The sequence below is a fragment of the Sphaeramia orbicularis genome, chromosome 19 (assembly GCF_902148855.1).
Source record: "Sphaeramia orbicularis chromosome 19, fSphaOr1.1, whole genome shotgun sequence".
NCBI classification, from domain to species: domain Eukaryota; kingdom Metazoa; phylum Chordata; class Actinopteri; order Kurtiformes; family Apogonidae; genus Sphaeramia; species Sphaeramia orbicularis.
This window is the reverse complement of record NC_043975.1, coordinates 27,001,169-27,019,301: the sequence shown is the minus strand read 5'-3', so window position 1 is coordinate 27,019,301 and position 18,133 is coordinate 27,001,169. Positions and strand designations below refer to the sequence as shown.

The window sequence follows — 18,133 nt, the reverse complement described above, 5'->3', positions numbered from 1 at the left end:
GTACAGTATATATACAGTTAATGATTTGCAGTGAAATGCAACTAGACTCAAGTAACCAGTGTCCAAACTATATGAGTCTTTTATTCTCAAAATAAAATCCCAAGTTCTCCTCAGACTGTGGAAACAAATTTATTTCTATGTTGTCTCATGTACAGAAAGAATCCATTTACAGTTTACAAACAACTGACCGGGTTTATGAAGCTGAAAATGATTTACTACACAGGATGAAGACCTACAGTTCAATCCTCCCAACCCTCATAAGCATTGTACAATGAAAAACCCAACAGCAGAAATGAAGCCGTTTACATACAGTTGATTTGTCCCCTCTGGACAGTAGCTCCATCAGAACTCAGAAACTGGAGTATAATCAGTTGTGACTGAATACTTCCTGAAACACAAGATCACAAAACTCAGTCTACTGAAAAATGTAAAATGAAAACAAGCAGGGAAAGCCACAATTGCACAATTCATTATGCCATATCTGGTCCAAAAGGTACATTTACAGTAGTGGACACGACAATTCAGTAGGAATCGTTTCATGGCTGTTATTCTTCAGACTCGGAATCACATCACATTTTCAGTTTGTACTGTAGGCTACTGACACAGGCTTATGAACAGCAAGCAAATGGTGAAAAGGATTGACAAGTCAGTGGCTTTTATACAGCTTTCAAGATTTCCATGGTCTTCACTTCATTATCATCCTATTCTCTCCTGACTACAGCAAATACAAACATTCTGACTCTCATAAAACATCAGACTCTTAAAAGTTTAGTACTCTAAACTAGTGAGCTTTTACCAATCAGTTCTTTTAAATGACGTGCTTCACAGTTGTTGATGTGTCATAGGCAGTGGTGATGCTAAGTAACAACGGGAGCGTGTTGGTCAGTATGTTATTGTTGTAAACATTTACGACCGGAAGTGAATTTTGTTAGGGCTGAATTAAGGGAAAGTCAGTGTATCTTTATATAACCAAGTTAATTTGGCAACGCAATTCAATGCTTTAGTGCATCACATTTTGTGCCAAACATCTTGGATCATTTCAAAAAAGTTTCATTAAAAACACCCTATTCTACATTTACAGTACATGCACATTGTATACACATAAAATCTCATATAGTTCAAGTTCATACCATTTACAAGTTTGGTGAAAAAGAGGATAGATACAAGAAATTAAGATATCCAAGGACATAATTGCCGCATGAAAAGTTAGTTTGTTCTCAGTTTTGGTAGGCATGCTCCCCAGAGTGATGTGTGTTGTTATTACCAGAATGCAGTGTGCTTATAGTGCCTGTCGATGTGGACAGTTTAGTTTAGGTGACAACGAACTGCATTTTAAAAAGGGACCTGCATGCCTATCACTCAATCCTATGTGAAAGAAGGCACTTACAGGAGAGGAGTGGTACAGGCCCTGCCTACAAACAACCCCTGTAAATCTCAGTAGAATATCAAAAGGTAAGTCTTCAAGTAAGGGATGTTTTTGCTGAGCCTTATATGTTTTTAGACTGAACCAAGTTTCTTGGCTGTTAGGGGTTGTCTATGCAGGAGCCCGAAGAACTGTGGGAGCTTTTGGTGCCTTCTGTTTATTTCATACATTCATATGCATGCAACCGTCCTATACCAAATGGTCTTTCTAATGCCAGGGAATTTATTTACACAACAAAATTTGCCAGGAAGTCTCTGTCAGGCAAAAAATCTCAACAACAGGAGAAAGGCAGAAATGCATTATTTTGGCAGAACTGTAGATCACTGTAGAAATCACTGAACTAGACAGAAAGGATGCCAGAAACATGATGGTCAAATCATTACTATATGAGTAAGTAAGTACGATATATGAACACAATACAGAAGGAAAACAAGTACATCCCTGAAGGAGCAAAATGCAAGTCACACACTGGACTTAATGGTTTGCATTATCCATTAACAGGGTTTCATATTTCACGTTGTAAAACCATTCATGACTCAGTACAATTAATAGGTCCCCCACATATTTAGGCTTTTGAGGACATGAAGAAAAACTTCCCTAGTTACAGTTTGGGACAGGAAAGTATTAAATCATCTAAACACCAAGTATTCCCATAAAAATGTCATTCACCTCCAAATACCTCTGTATCAATCAATTATCAAATCATTAGTAAGTGCTTTACTCTTATATTTTGCTCTATTAAAATGGCTATTTCCACAGTCAATGGCTCAGACAATGGTTCAGTGATGGATTAAGGTGACAACATTCACAATAAACTTAACAGGTTTTAGTTTACGATAATTAATCTCATTGAAAACCAATGAGATGGACTGACAGTGAGACTACAAGAGTACTCAGAAAGTGCAAAAGCACCTCACCAGAAACACAAAGGCTCAAACAACAACCTGATAATGGACTAGTGAAGCATGGTTGTGCTTATTGTGATCTCACTCAGTGAAAAGAACTCCCTTTTTCATGTCTGATGTGGAAAAATCCCCCAATGAAACGATTGATAAAGGTCCATTGTCAGTTCAAAAAGTTTACTTCCTGGGGTGGAAGACCATCAGAGGCCTGTCTTCAATCTTCTGCCACGGGCTCTTCTTATTCTCATCTTTGTCATCAGGATCATCCTCAGGACTGGTCATGGAGTCGCGGCGGTTTTCACTATTACTGCTGCGGCCGCTGTTCACACGACTGCGCCCTCTTCTGGGGATGGTGGATCCTCGGGAAGATGGACCTTCATCCAGAAGAGGGGTGAGGGAGTTTTCCTCTGGTGATACCGGACGTCCCTCACTGCTGCTGGGCTCACTGTGGTCAGGATAAGCTAGCTTGGAGTAACTCTTTCCACCACTGCTGCCAACACCATGTCCCTTTCGTCCCCCTGTTCCCCAGCGCTCATCTTTTCCCTTCCGGCTGCTTGCTGATTTTCGTTCTTGGGCTTCCAGAGGTGGCTCAAGGTTAACATCTCTGGGAGTGCTGCTGGAGCCAACTCCAAATCCACCACAGCCACCACTAAGGTCATTGGCAACATCTATGTAGGAATGGCGCACATGGGAATTGGCGCGCCCATCCAAGGAGATAAACCAAGCTCGAGGGTGCTGTTTCACACCCAGTTCCAGTAGTTTCTTCTCAGTCAGAGCTTGAAGTTCTCCATTCATCTGAGCCATTGTGGAGTCGTTGAAGAGAACAGGAATGGTCACGGGCCCACCAGATGAGTCAGATGCCCAACTTGGCTCCTCAGAGTCATCACCTTGGGATCCACTTTGCTGTTGTTGCTGCTGTTGCCCCTGTTTTTGCCCATGGTGATGATGTTGCTGACCTCCCATCTGCACACCATCTTTGTCTTGCTCCTTCTGATCTTTGCCATCTTTACCAGAAAACTCAGAGGGCAGGCGCATGTAATGGGCTGGAATTACAAGAGTTGGCACCATGCTCCGGTACATGTTCTCCTTCATCTGGTCAATTGAGCTGCAGAAGATGATCTGGCCTGGTTGGGTGTTGAGGGATGTAGGTCTGGCCAGGCTGTCTGCTGCTGCTGCTGAATATTCTGGAGGTTTGTCTGATTGGCTCGGCACATAGCCCTGGAAGCGAGGAGGGGACGGGGGATCAGAAGCGTAGCCTCGATTGTCGTTGGCATTGTGGTGTCTTAAATATTCAGCCTCCTTGGCCTCCATTGGGTTGTAGCCTCGGTTGTAGTCGTCGTGGAGCAGAGGGTTGTCCAAGTTGTTAGTCTCGGTGGCACGTGTAACCTTCATCGGGAAGCTTTCGCCCCTTTGAGAACTGCTGTTTTTTCCTTTTGCGTGTCTCAGCATGTGTGCTGGAACATGCTTTGTTAAGTCTTCCTTTGAACTTTGGTAGTCTCGAGATGGGGACAAGTCTGATTTGCAAGTATCATTAGAGGGTCCAGATTCAACATGGCCACCACAGATCAGATTCAGCCGTGAGGTGGACGTACCCTGGTCTCTTTTTGAGCCATTTAGATTGGATGAATGAGGTTTGCCCTGTTGTCGACGAGGCTTCAAACACTTCCGCCTAGAAGATAAAGAGACAATGAGAGTCAGAAATGAAAGGAAATATTTTAATTTGCTGGAGATTTGAAGACAAGTCATTTTCTGAACAATCCAAACTAATAATAAAAAGTGAAACCCATAATCCCATACTCGATCAACTGTAAGATTGATGTTGGCAATGCATTTGATTATTTTAGAAAACCCAAAAGTGAGACCTGCGCCTACGCTCCCCACACCTGCAGTAGTAGAGCAGCACACAGAGCAGGATGAGCACCAGAAGGGCCAGTGAACCAAGGATGGAGAGCAGGAACAGGGTGTGGTAGGTTGTAATGTCCCTTAAGCCCGGGTGAGCAAGGCCCAATCCTGGAAGGAAATTTATAGCATGAAAATTTAATTAAAATCCTTCTTCACTCTGTTTCCCATACTTAATAACTGACAGGACCACATGGGAAAACACTACTGACTCAGAGAAGGTTAAAAAATGAGCAAAATTGTGATAGGAAGAGCATGAAAAATCCTATCTTGGATCAGCTAGAGTGGAAAAATAATCAGTGGCAACGTACAGGTGAACAAAATGTATGAATTTTGGTGTATAGTAATAATGTTTACCAGGGGCGCTGCTACCAATTGTGGGCCCCATGAAAGCATAAACGTTGTGGACCCTCCATAACTTCACTATCTTCTCAATCTGTCGGACCGGGGTGGGGGTGGGGGTGTATGTCGTGGGGATGCAGTCCATTCATAACGTCACTTACACTAGTGTGAAACGAAACGGAAACTTAACATTCTTTCAACGTCTGACTCCCGACTTCTATGCCTCTGTTATACAGCAGATCTGACACAAAATTTTCACAACCTCTAACCTGTATCTACTGGACCCCCTCCACTGCTCTATGAGCCCCCCACAAAAGCTGGGCCCCATGAACTTGTCATGTTCACCGCCCCTTATCGGTGCCCCAGATGTTTAGAAAACTGGCACTGCTTGGTAGAATATCAGCCTACTACGTTTAGCACCACCTGAGCTTTTTCATATTACAAGAGTTGATTGTCTTTCTCTTAGTTAACATGGGACATCTGCTTGCATGGATGCTAAAAGGGAAAACAAAACAACCAGATGGGGTAAAGCACCTGATGATGTAGGGAAGGCAGCCAACCAGTATCCCATCTGAGGAACCACAACGTTCCACACAAACTGCGAGCCGTCCTTTTTGATGTAGCCTGTCCCATTTCGCACCCACAGTCCTGCAGAAATGTCAAATAATATCACAAATTCAAGAATGCTCATAATAATAATAATAATGATAATAATAATAATAATAATATTGATAAATTGCATTTATAAAGCACTTTTCATTCAGCAGAATCTCAAAGTGCTACACTTTATTTGACATTATTGTCATTATGTGGACATAACATTTTTCTTAGAGGTAGTTCTCAGCTAGATTAAAAAACACAACAACCTATATAAATACATACAAACACTCAAAGAATATGTATATCAAGACTATGTAAATAATATATTGGAAAGAAATGTAAATCACAATATGTGCAGTGCAGTAAACAGTATGCACAGTTAGAATGCAATTTGTGTGCAATATTGTGTGCAAATACGATAGCAAATGTGCAAATGAATGGCATTCCCAGTGAAGCTGCAGAGTGCAGCTCAGTACTGGACTCTATATACAACTTGATCAAATGGACTTTATTTCAGTTTAAAATCTTACATCAAATGTATACTTAAATTTGTCGATTACATTACCCTATGATCTAGCAGAGTCCAGCGTGTTTCCTTTACCTGTTTTAGGCTGATACAGCCAAGCCGGTACACTTGTTGCAATCCTGTTGCGGGTGTCAGATGGAAGGGGTACAGAGATGTGAACTGGATCCGAGACCTGGATTGGACCCCCATCTTTGTCAAAGAGCTGAATGCTGACCACTGCCAGTGCTGTTAAGTCTGTCCACCCTGTTTCTACACCTGAACATAAAAAAAAAATCAAACCTATCACTGTTGTATCATTAGAAACCCTTTTATTGTGACAGGATGTTAAAAATACAAAGAAACAACATGGCAGTGCTTTGTTAAAAAAAAAAAACCGGAGCAGTAATGTTATGGGTCCAGGAGAGATTTTTTGAGATGTGGGTGCTGAGGAACCTGAAAGTAGTGACAGTTTCCACATGTTCTTCACTTATGAGGGTTGTCTTGTATGCATTTCATGAAGTCTATGAGGAGTAATGTTATTGTATAATAAACCTTTAGCCCTATTGGCCCACCTGCGGGCCTAAAAAATTATATTAATATTCATCTACTATGAAAATATAATAAATCAGGACAATTGATGTTTTTTTCAACTTTTGCTCAAAGTTTAGACCCTAATGTTAATAAAAGCACATCAAACGTGTATTTTAGTGCAAACTTTAATGTTCAAACATGATTTTTAATCTTTGTGGGGTGAAATATATGCTATTAAAAATCTCCGACACGAACAGTTAATTTATGCATATCATCGTCAATCCAGCCGAAACAAAAAAACAGGCGAGGATAAAAAATTCTAATTTCTCTTTTAGTTTGTTACAGTTTACTCAGGCATAGTAATAGATAGAATATTTTAGACAATGGGAATAGATTCTGTGAGGTCTCTAAATGTCCATAGACACCAAGAACATCCATATGAACCTTATTATTGTGAAGTAATTCTTCATTTACTTTGGGTATGTCTTTTTAGGCGTTTTTCCCCTGAAAATATGGTCAGGGTTAAACAGGTTAAGGGAAGTTATAAGAATGTAGAATAAATTTATGAAACCTGTTACACATAAGCACTTCTATTATGCAGTTTTTTTGTTTAAATTTCTGTCATTTGATTGGATTCATATTCATATATATTGATTTCTGAGGCAGATTCCAACCTGAGCTGTTGGTCTCCTGGCCCAGTAGAAATGGAAACCCTCCTATCTCATACTGGCTCCTGGCTGTTGTCAGCGCCGCCGACAACATTGTGTAGTTAGAGTTGGACGGCAGCTGAAGGGACTTCCTCTGGAGCTGCACCAGCGGCTGGTTACGAGCACCTGAAAAGAAACACCCACGCTCTTAGTCTGTGAAGTGACGGTGAATGTGTACATAATGGTATTTTAGCTTGTGACAGTTACAGTTCTGAATGATGCGGAGCCGTAAAATGTGGAGCAAAATACTCGGTTGTTGTTGTTGCTATGGTGATAACAGCAGCAAATAACACTGGGTCATCTAAATGTTAAGCTGTGCAATTTGCAGACACCCAAACACACACTGGAGAGGAGAGAGGTGTGAATCTATCTCCACTCTCTGCTGGAGACAAACTAATTTAAGATGATTCCCAAAGGGGATGAAAATAGCTAATATCCAAGAAAAATGTTGATAATGGTCTCATATTAAAGTTCTGGTACCACTTTACAATAAGACTACCTCAATAAAAAATTCATAAACCAAGAAATTATAGCACCATTTTCATACTCTAAGATTAAGTTATAGCGGCACCTTTATATCAAGCTATTCTTTTAACCCTTAAAGACATAGAACTGTTTTGGTGCTGACTTCCAGATGAATTTTTCTCCACCTTTAACCTTTCCTAAATGATTTATCACTATTAAATATAACATTATCCTCTGCATTTTGTATTTTTTCCGTTAAAAGCAGGTACTTCCCTAATGACCATGTAAATATTCCATACAGCTCAGAGTAAATTTTCATTTCATTTCATTTATTAAGATCCCCATTAGCAACTGAAACATCTGTTGCTATTCTTCCTGGGGTCTCCTCTACCTTACATTACAATTTTAATTATTTATATTAATTTTATACCATTCATGCCCACACACATACACAAACGGGACATACACAACAGCCCAATGCAATAAAAATACATAAACAAACAGAATAAGTGCTATACATTTATACTCATTCATCAAATAATAGCTGTCTGATACAAATCAAAAGACATCTTTTAATATTATCAATACTCTTTCCATTTCATGTTCATTGTGTACACAACAAAAGTTTTAATTTCTTTTGAAAACATTTTCTATTATTTTCTAACAACAGAAAAATTATTATTTCAGAGAAAAAGAAAGAAAAAGAAACTTTCAATAAAATGTATCATTAACTAATATGAAGATACAGTATTATCTACAACCACTACTATTTGTCAAACTACATAGGTGTTATTGGTGGATCATGTCGTGAAAAATGACATGATGGTGTTGAAAAGCTGAGAAACTGCATTTTATCTGAATTATTTAAACATACTGATAAGATTAATGGTTCAGAAGATATTAAACATTTTAGATCAGTAGATGTTATTGGTCGCTGGTGGATGTTAATGTTATACATTTATTCTACCTTGGTAGCTGATTATCTTATCTATCTTCATCCTTCATCAGTCAGCCTGTTAGACCATTTACTACTGAGTCAATACCATTTACAACCAGTAAAAGACATGAAACATTTAAAAAAGTAAGATACCAACCTACATGAAACATCATAGTACAGTATACTGCTTTAGTACCCAGTGTATATAAGAACCTCAGAGCAATTATATCAACACTTATAACAATAATAGTAAAGAGGGCTGATGATTGTATGCTGAAAATGTCAATGTAGACAATATTGGCAAAGCTTAGTATATGAATATGTTCATCTGATAGGTCATAATTTAATGCCTTTGCTCATGACGGTCAATGTAGTAACTAAATAAAACTGCAGTGCTTATTAATCCAGAATTACTTTTCAGTATAGTGTAAATCAAGTGCTTTCAGAGAAAAAAAATTCTGCTCCCTCCTGTGAGCTCTGTAGAACATCTACGGTACATATAGCACATACAGAACATCTATACATGCTTTGGCCAGTCACAGGTGTTCTCAGGAAGGTAGACGGATAAATAAGTACATGACTCGCAGCTGTAATTACGGATGGCTGTTATGTTTCACCACTCTACCAGCTCGACACAGAAGCTTAGAAAAGTGCTCAATCATCTTGGTTTCTATCCATATTAAGTCTTTTGATTTGCCTGATTTCGCTCCTACAGCCTCAACAAATAAGAGATGAAGCTGACAGTAACATAAAACCAACACCAACGGAATCATGTGGACTCACTATTTGGCAAGCAACTGGTCACTGATACCCTTGTTTTCTAAAGTACTGCAGTTTATTATGTATTTATATACTTTCCAGACTACTGGAAGTATGTAAGCAACTTATATAAGGGTTATATAAAGGTAGTCTTATTATAGTAGCAAGGTCAGGTTTTTAACCCATAAGGACCCAGTGTGACTTTTGTGGCAGTTCCCAAATGAATTTTTCTCTCTATTTAACTTTTCCTAAGTGATTTATCACCACTTATTACCTCCACCAAGGAGGTTATGTTTTTGCTGGCATTGGTTTGTCTGTCTGTCTGTCTGTCTGTCCGTGTGCAAGATAATTCAAAAAGTTATGGACAGATTTGGATGAAAATTTCAGGAAGTGTTGATACTAGCACCAGGAACAAGTGCTTAAAATTTGGTGGTGACTGGGGGGGGGGGGCACAGCACTGATATGCCTTGGCAGAGGTTTGTGCTCTCCAAGTGCTTTTCTAGTTATAATATTATCCTCTACATTTTGCATTTTTTCCAGTGAAATTCATCTATTTTCCAATATTTAATTGACTGATCATGTAGAAGTTTATAAAAGCTCAGAGTAAAGTCACAGGTTATTGTATCAAAACAGAAAAAAATGAAGAAAAAGCAACTTTTTCAGTCCAGTCTCTCATTTACTGAACATAAACCCAGTGTGTCCGTCCACTGTCATTGATCAAACTCCATTGGTTTTACTGGTGAATTAATGTTGTAGAAGATGACGATGTTTCCTTGTTCACTACGGAGCCTCTGAACGTCCAAATGGGTCATATCTGATGACCATGAAAAGCTGACAAACTGTATTTTACACCAATTATTTACATGGATTGATAGGATTAGTGGATCAACAGTTTAGGTTAGTAGATGCTTTTGGCTGATGGTGGATGTCTAGGTCTTTATGGGTGAATTAGAGGAAAAAAATCATTCATTCACTTTCCAAACTGCTTAGTTCTTGGGAGGGTTGTGGGGATGCCAGAATGTACCGTGGCAACCAATGGGCGAAGGTGGGGTTCACCCTGAACATGTCGACAGTTCATCACAGGGTTGACAGATAAACAACCGACCACTTCAGCAGATTTAGTTTGACTTAATGACCTATGACGGTGCATGTCTTTGGATGGTGGGAGGAAGCCAGAGCCCTAACCCTGGAGAGAACCATCACAAACAGGGGCAGAACATGCAAACTCCACATAGAGGTGACAGCGCTAACAACCACTGCACCACCATCCTGTCAAAAAAAGAGAAAACTGTTTTTTGTCTTTACCTGGTGACCCAGACAGCACCTGCAGGACGTCATCGTACAGGATGAGTGTTCCCGGCCTCTGGACCAGCAGATACAGGCTGACTGATGCATACACTAAAAAAAGAAGAGCTAAGATTAACACAGCACATTTCCAGGTGTAATAACAACGCTGAGATAAGAGACAAATGCAGCAGAGCTAGTAAATCAAAAACCACTAAAGCGTTGTTGGGCTGCAGATTTAACAGTGGGATAAAACCATCATCCTGCTGAATGTGCTCTTCATGCTAAATAAGGCGCTTCCTCCTCCTCCTCGCTGACTTACAGGGGATGCGGCTGGAGTGCCAGGGCACAGAGTTGGTGACGTAGTCGCGTTTGGATGCGGTAATGATGACCCATGTTCCTGCGCGGTACATGAAACTGACTTTCACGACACCATCGCTGCCCGCCTTGCTGGATGCCAAGATGGTTTGATTCCCATGGACTTCCACCTGAGCATCCGCCAGAGGTGACAGGTCGCTGTTGTCGAACACCTGGACTTTAATTTGCACCTCTGCAAAAACATACTCAGACAGCTCAGTAACATGGCATATATCATCCAGTAATACATGTCAAATGTGTTATTTTGTTATAAATAGATACCTGTCTTTATTATTTCATACAAAAACCCTTATTTATGACTTATTCATGCACTTTATGACCTGGGTATAGACTTAATGTACACTGGTAATTCATCAAGTCATCCTTAACTGTCTTATACTGCATCATTATGCAACACACTAATGATCTTGTCCACAGTGACCTACAAAGTGAAGAGGAAATGTTCTAAATCCATGAAATAGCCAGCAGCTTACACCAGCTACAGTGAAGCAAATCATTTCCAGTAGACTATTACACTGACATTTGTAGTCATCAGGACACACCCATTTACCACTGCTTGGCTATTTTTATTCTTTCATCCCAGGCCTTGTATGTGTATGTGTTGTTTTTTTTTTTTTAGCCCCAGAACATTTTGTTTCTCATCTCACTTCTTGGACTGTGTGGATATGGGTCATGCTGGGGATGTTTCCATGGCTACACACTGACTCTCCAAAAGCTGCCTTGTGTCTCCTCATACAGATTAGTCCATGTAGCATTTTAAGCTACATTATCCGCTAGCCTCTATAACTTCTGTGGCGGCATCTCTAATGAGTGTCCTGATAGATACTAACTATTGTTTGTGTGCATATGTGTGTCCATGTCCCTTTAGTGCATATATAAATGCTGTCAACCATTACCATAATGGCTTGGATAAAGGCTCCCTTGTGTTTAGAGCGAGTACTTCCCCAATCTGGGCTCCACACTTAAAACACTGTTGACTGAAACAGCTCCATTGACACATGAAGAGCCTGGGAATCTTCCCTCATTCAAAAGTGCAGGAAAATGTGTTTGAACATGTGTAAGGCCAGGATCTTGTCTGTGCAGCTTCAACTTTTGGATAATTAAATCAAATCTCATGTGAATGTCATTGACAAATTAACAATATTCATGTATCTATTGTGGTTTTTCCTTTATTTTTTAGTCTGAAAGCACACATTTCCTGCACAGTTCAGCCTCTGTTGTCAGGAAAGAGCTTACATAGGATATAAAATAACACAGTATCTTGGAAATGACCCCATCATAGCTTGGGTTAAAAAAAAAAAAATCAGCTGAGCTCAGATGCATTGAAAAACAGACAAAAAGCAAGTCTTGACATGTTAACAGCCTGGATAAAAGGAGAAATAAACAAGCCCACTCTGTCCCACTCTGTTACCATCCATGCATCTTAAATAGCTGTTGGCATGCATAATACAAAGTAATTACATAATGCCCTTCACAATCCACAGCCTACTATAAACACTGTGGACTGAGGCTGTACTTCAATGCTTTACAGCCCCTTTTGTTCCTATAACTTCATTTGGGTCCATTTATTAAATAGAGGAGTCTGCTGGGTTGGTGACTGACAGCAGACCCCAGGCCATTCTTGGTTGCATTGAGATGTGCAAAGCAAAAAAAAAAAAAAAGATATGCAGGCCTAGGTTACAGCAGGATAGGCCTGACATTACAATACAACAATGTTCTGCACACTGAGCAGGATCTGTCCAGGACGCACATTAGAATAGATGTGTGCGTAATGGTGCCATAGGATGTATTATGGCCCTTTCATCAATATCACCTCGTGGTTATTATTGAATCCTTGCCCTTATGTGACAATCAAAACCAAACATATCATGCGGATACGCCTTAATATCAACCCCCCAAACTGCTTTTCCCTGCAGGCCCAGTGTGGGATCCGTGCGTAACGGTGCAAAGATCACCGCTTTGTCGACAAAAGCAATAAAAATGCAACCACTCCCATCTTCTCATTGTGCTGCATCCCCCGTATGGCGAGCTTACCAAATGCTCCCTGATCTGGAAGAGATTTGGCCAGCGCCTCCCAAACCGCGCAGATAGAGACGAAGAGGAGCAAACGAGAGATGTAGTTGGCTGGCATCCTCGAAAACTACATCTCTAGTCGCAGATCGGCGGCCGTGTATCCATATTTCTCCTGGTTATTTGTGAGCTTTTCGACTATTCACACATTACTCGGATGCCAGTCCAAGAATGGTGCTGAGATGCTGCTGTCTGTGGGTTTCGCCTTGTTTTTATTGTCTGAGGTTGGAGAGGGAAAAGCGCACTACGTTTCCCTCTGCTGATCTCAAGTGGAACAGCTCCTCAACTACAGCATGTTTCTGATGTGGACACAACTACAGAGTCCAACCCCACACTCAAGCACAACTGGAAATGTGCTCCTTCAAAATGTGTTTTTTTTTTTTCGTGTGGTGTGTAGACTGTTATTCATCTTTGATTTTAGTTTTTTTTTATTGAATTTAAATTAAAATTTTTACTTAAATTTTTACTTTTAACCCTTTTATGCATACTGGTCACTCCAGTGGACAGTTATTCTCCAGCTGTTCTATTGTTTATTCATGGGTTTTGTTGTTTTAGTTCCATATCAGGACTCTTATGCATCATCCAAAACACTGCAATTCATACAATTACTGTAACTTTGCTGTTTTTGATAAACCTGATCTGCAGTAACATGTTTTAGTGGAAATCAATTGCTAATTGTTATAAGACTGTATTTAAGATTTTTTTTTTTTTTTTTTGCATATCCTCCTGAGACCCAGCAATGCATTTTGTCCTCTGTAGGGGATGAAAGTTTGACAGTTTTACTTTAAAAATGCTGTCCATTGCAAAGGACATTCCATTTAAAAAATTAATCAACAAATAAAAATAGTTTTAAAAATGTATCTGAAAAAACTTTTGCATTATGCAGTTTCCAATCAAGACAATTTTTTAATGTAAAAAAAGCTAAAACTGTCCATTTCCTGGGTCTCAGGAGGATTTTATCTCCATGAAAAGAGTAATAACTAATATTAGAGTGTGATAAAATGTGAGAAAACAGAAGCAATTTAGCAATTAGTGGCATTAAAAATGTTGTTATTTCATAGTTTTCACACAGCATATCACTTTCTGAAGATGATTTTTAAATAAATGTTTCTTTGCCTCAAAACTTAAATGCATGGTGTCCAGCTGAGTGGAAATTTTTGTAACTCCATGAAAAATATGTTCATAAAAAAAAAAAACAATTCAATTGCATTGTTATTTTCATGCCTAAAGAGGAACAAAAACGCTCAAGAAAAAAATATTGACTAAGGTTCTCATAATTCATGCATGAAAGGGTTAACCCTTTCATGCATGAATTATGAGAACTGATGTTTTCTAACATTTGATCATACTCTAATACTAGTTTTTACTCATTTCATTGAGATTATACATAAAAAAAAAAAAATTAAAAAAAATTAAAAAAAAAAAATTGTTTAAGAAAATTAGCAGTTGATTTACACTCAAACATGTTAGTGTAGATCAGGTTTATCAAGAACAGCAAAGTTACAGTAATGGTCTGAATGTCAGTGTAGATGATGCATGAGTGTCCACTGTGTTGGTTGATATCCTCCTGACAACCAGGAAAGTGAACATTTTTAGCTTTTTTTTTTTTTTTTTTTTTTTTTTTTACATTAAACAGCCATCTTGATTGGAAACTGCAAAATACAACAGTTTTTTCAGATACATTTTTAAAATGATTTTCATTTATTTATTTTTTTAATGGAATGTCCCTCGCAATGAACAGCTTTTTTTTGTTTTTTGGTTTTTTTTTTTAGAAAAACTGGCAAACTTTTTCCCCCTAAAGACGACAAAAATGCATCGCTGGGTTTCAGGAGGACATGGAACTAAAACAACTAAACCCATCAACATACAAGAGAACAGCTGGAGAATAGGTGTCCACTGTAATGACCACTAAGCATGAAAGGGTTTATTATTTTATTTTATTTTATTTATTTTCATTTTCTGCAGTTTCCATAACTGATTTGATCTCCAATATTTTCCTGTTTTTTGGGTTGTTTTTTTTTGTTATATTACAATTGAAGCTCTCACCTCATTATTTATACAGATTAAATAAAGATTATATGTAATTGTACAACAAAATAACCAACCACGTACAGTACTTTAGTTTAGAAGTAAAGATAGCCTATTTCTAATATTAATTCCAATATAAACCTTTTTTTTTCTTTATATAAAAAGTCTGATTCAACAACAGGCACACTCTTTCACTGTGCACCCCTGTTTCTGCTACATTAACACAAAATAAACTAATAATAATGATGATAATAATAATAATAATAATAATAATAATAATAATAATAATAATAATAAAAATAAAAAGGACAACAACAACAATAAGATGAAAATACAGGTGGAAAATATCCCCTAACCATACTGTGCTCTTCTATATGGATTAATAAACTCAATCCATATTTCCAACATTTTTGACAGATAAGTGTTTAAAAAGTCTTATTTTTAAGTCAGTGGGTCCATTTTTATTCTCCAAAACCCAGACTGTCTGTGGTGTACCACAGGGTTCAGTTTTAGGTCTGATTTTATTTTCTATTTATACGCTCCCACTCTCCCACTCCCAGATTTTTAAACGCCACAATCTCTCTTTCCATTGCTATGCAGACGACACACAGATATACCTGCCCCTGAGACCGGATGACCTGAGACGCCTAGCTGCTGTGTCTGACTGCCTCAGTGATGTAAACCGTTGGATGGCCCAGAACTTCCTTCAGTTAAACAACTCCAAATCAGAAGTTATACTGTTCAGTCCACCAAATTCCACCATTGCCATAAAAAATAGCCTCTGTCCTCTCTCCTCAAACATCACAGCCACTGCAAGAAATCTTGGGGTAATATTTGATTCAGACCTCTCCTTCCAAGCACACATAAATAAAGATATCCAGTCCTGTTTTTAGTTTACTGGCCAATAGGCCGTAAGCTAATGTCGTCATGTGGCGTCCGTTGGCATCGGCGTCATCTGTCGTCCATTACAAAACTTTCAATCGTCTTCTTCTCCGAAACTACAATTCCGATTGACTTCAAACTTGGTATACAGCTTCTTTATGATGATGTCAACAAAAGTTAGTGAAATTATTTGGATCCGGATCTGATTCTGGATTTGGTGCGACTTTGAAAAATGTCCCCATTATAAGCGATAGGAAGTGGATGGATGCAATAACCCAGTAAATCTAAATGATATCCAGTGTAAATTTCTACAGTCCAGCCCTGATGGGGAGATGACCAAAACATAATGGCCACATGCTGATCAGGATCTTCCTCTGGATCCGGGAACTTACGGAAAATTTAACATGGGCTCTTATGGGGAAAAAATTTCAATCGTCTTCTTCTCTGAAACTACAGTTCTGATTGACTTCAGACTTGGTATACAGCTTCTGTATGATGATGTCAACACAAGGTATTGAAATTATTTCAATCTGGATCTGATTTTGGATTTGGTGCCACTTTGAAGAATTTTCCCATTATAACAGATAGGAAGTGGATTGATCCAATAAATCAGTAAGTATCAATGATATCAAGTTGGAATTTGAATTTTTTACAGATCTGATTGGAATATGACCCAAACATGGGCTATTTCTGTAATAGAATAAATACACAGAACTGGGTGATAATAAATGCCATCTGGGTACATTTCCCAAAGCTTTAAATTTGGCTGGTAAGCTACAGGGCCATTGGTCCTATTTTTTCCAGCTACGACCCATTTCAAAAATCAGACCAACTGTCCCACACTCTGACCTGGAAACAGTCATCCATTCATTCATATTCACCAGACTCGAGTACTGCTACTCACTTCTGTCCGGCATCAGCCAAAAATCATTGTCCCGTCTCCAACTGGTACAGAACGCAGCAGCTAGGCTTCTCACTGGTTTTAACAGGCGACATCATATCACCCCTATCCTGGCATCCCTCCATTGGCTCCTGTGTGTTTTAGAATTGATTTTAAGATTTTACTGATTGCTTTTAAAGCCCGAATGGGTCTGGCCCCAAGTTATATAGATGAGATGCTAGTTGACTGCGAGCCAGTATGCAGCCTTAGATCCTTGGGGGGGCAGAGGGCTCCTGGCTGTTCCAAAGTCGAGGCCTAAATCGAAAGGTGACCGGGCCTTTTCCATCAGGGCCCCTCAACTTTGGAACAGCCTGCCCGAGGAGATAAGGCTGAGGAATCAGTGACATCTTTTAAATCACTTCTTAAAACACATTTTTATAGACTTGCTTTTATGTGATGTCTGTCCTGTTTTTAACTTCTTAATTTTTAAGTTTAATTTTAATTTTTTAAATTTTATTTTTATCCTGTTTGATTATTGATTTGTTTCGTACATCTCTCTTATTGTGTTGCTTCTGTTTTAGTGTTTTTACTTGCTTCTTGTATCCTGCTGTTGTGCCCTCTGTCAAAGCACTTTGTAAACTTTGTTTTTAAAGGTGCTACATAAATAAAGTTATTATTATTATTGTTATTTTATTTTATTTTATTTTTTTTTTTTCCACAACAAAAAAATCATGCATCACATTAATCTGCCAGTCTATTACAGTAGGTGCTCCTTGGCTTAACCATAGCTTTGTTATTGCTTTTTTTGTGCCTGCAATCAACATTATTCAACACATATATATTCATTTAGTCATAATTTCTAAAACAAATACAATGAAAATAGTATTATTTTTAGTTTGGTATGTTACCTATTATATGCCCTTTTCTATAAATGTGTAACAGGATATCCAACAATATATTGTGCATTATTTTATAGGTAGCCCACATCTAATTTTATTTCCAATATTCCCATGTTTTTGGGAATTTACTTCTTATAGAGTTATTTGTTCCTTTAAAATGTTTTATATGCATGGCTTACTTACACCATACCTAACATCTTTATAAAATTAGAGTATTCCAGTGTTTTACCTAGCCATATTTTCAACACTTCAAACACACAGTGTCCATGTTGTTTTACACATTATACAGTTAATTTATATACTACGCCTGACTTTTCTGTTGGGTGAAGTGTTAATAATATTTTGTATTCATCAAAAAACACTTTAAGTGATGTATTAAGAGCTTAAGAGTTATGGAATTTTTTTTTTTTTTTTTTTTTTTTGAAGAAGAAGCTCTTCAAAAAAATTCAACAATATTTGGCTCTTTAGATATTAGCAGTCAGTTATCAAGTACATTATTGTGTTGAACATGAAACCATATTTAGCTATTATTTATTTAGTTTTTATTTTGTCTTTAATGAGTAGGATGCTTGGATCGCACACATCCTGGAGGAGGATGCCATAGTACTAATTTTGTGTTATGTCTGTGTATATTTTAATTCA

At 38.3% G+C, this 18,133-nt stretch overlaps 1 protein-coding gene across 1 annotated transcript; it reads right to left on the bottom strand.

Annotated features, from left to right (window-relative positions):
• Positions 1 to 110: 110 nt before the first annotated feature.
• Positions 111 to 13,046, bottom strand: fam171a2b (family with sequence similarity 171 member A2b). The gene is made up of 8 exons (XM_030163519.1): positions 12,767 to 13,046; positions 10,677 to 10,904; positions 10,376 to 10,468; positions 6,877 to 7,035; positions 5,768 to 5,947; positions 5,101 to 5,214; positions 4,209 to 4,335; positions 111 to 3,994 (listed from the first exon to the last, which is right to left on the bottom strand). Exons 1-8 carry the CDS (start codon positions 12,861 to 12,863, stop codon positions 2,503 to 2,505), a joined length of 2,490 nt encoding a protein of 829 aa, XP_030019379.1. The 5' UTR covers positions 12,864 to 13,046; the 3' UTR covers positions 111 to 2,502.
• Between the last annotated feature and the right edge of the window lie 5,087 nt (positions 13,047 to 18,133).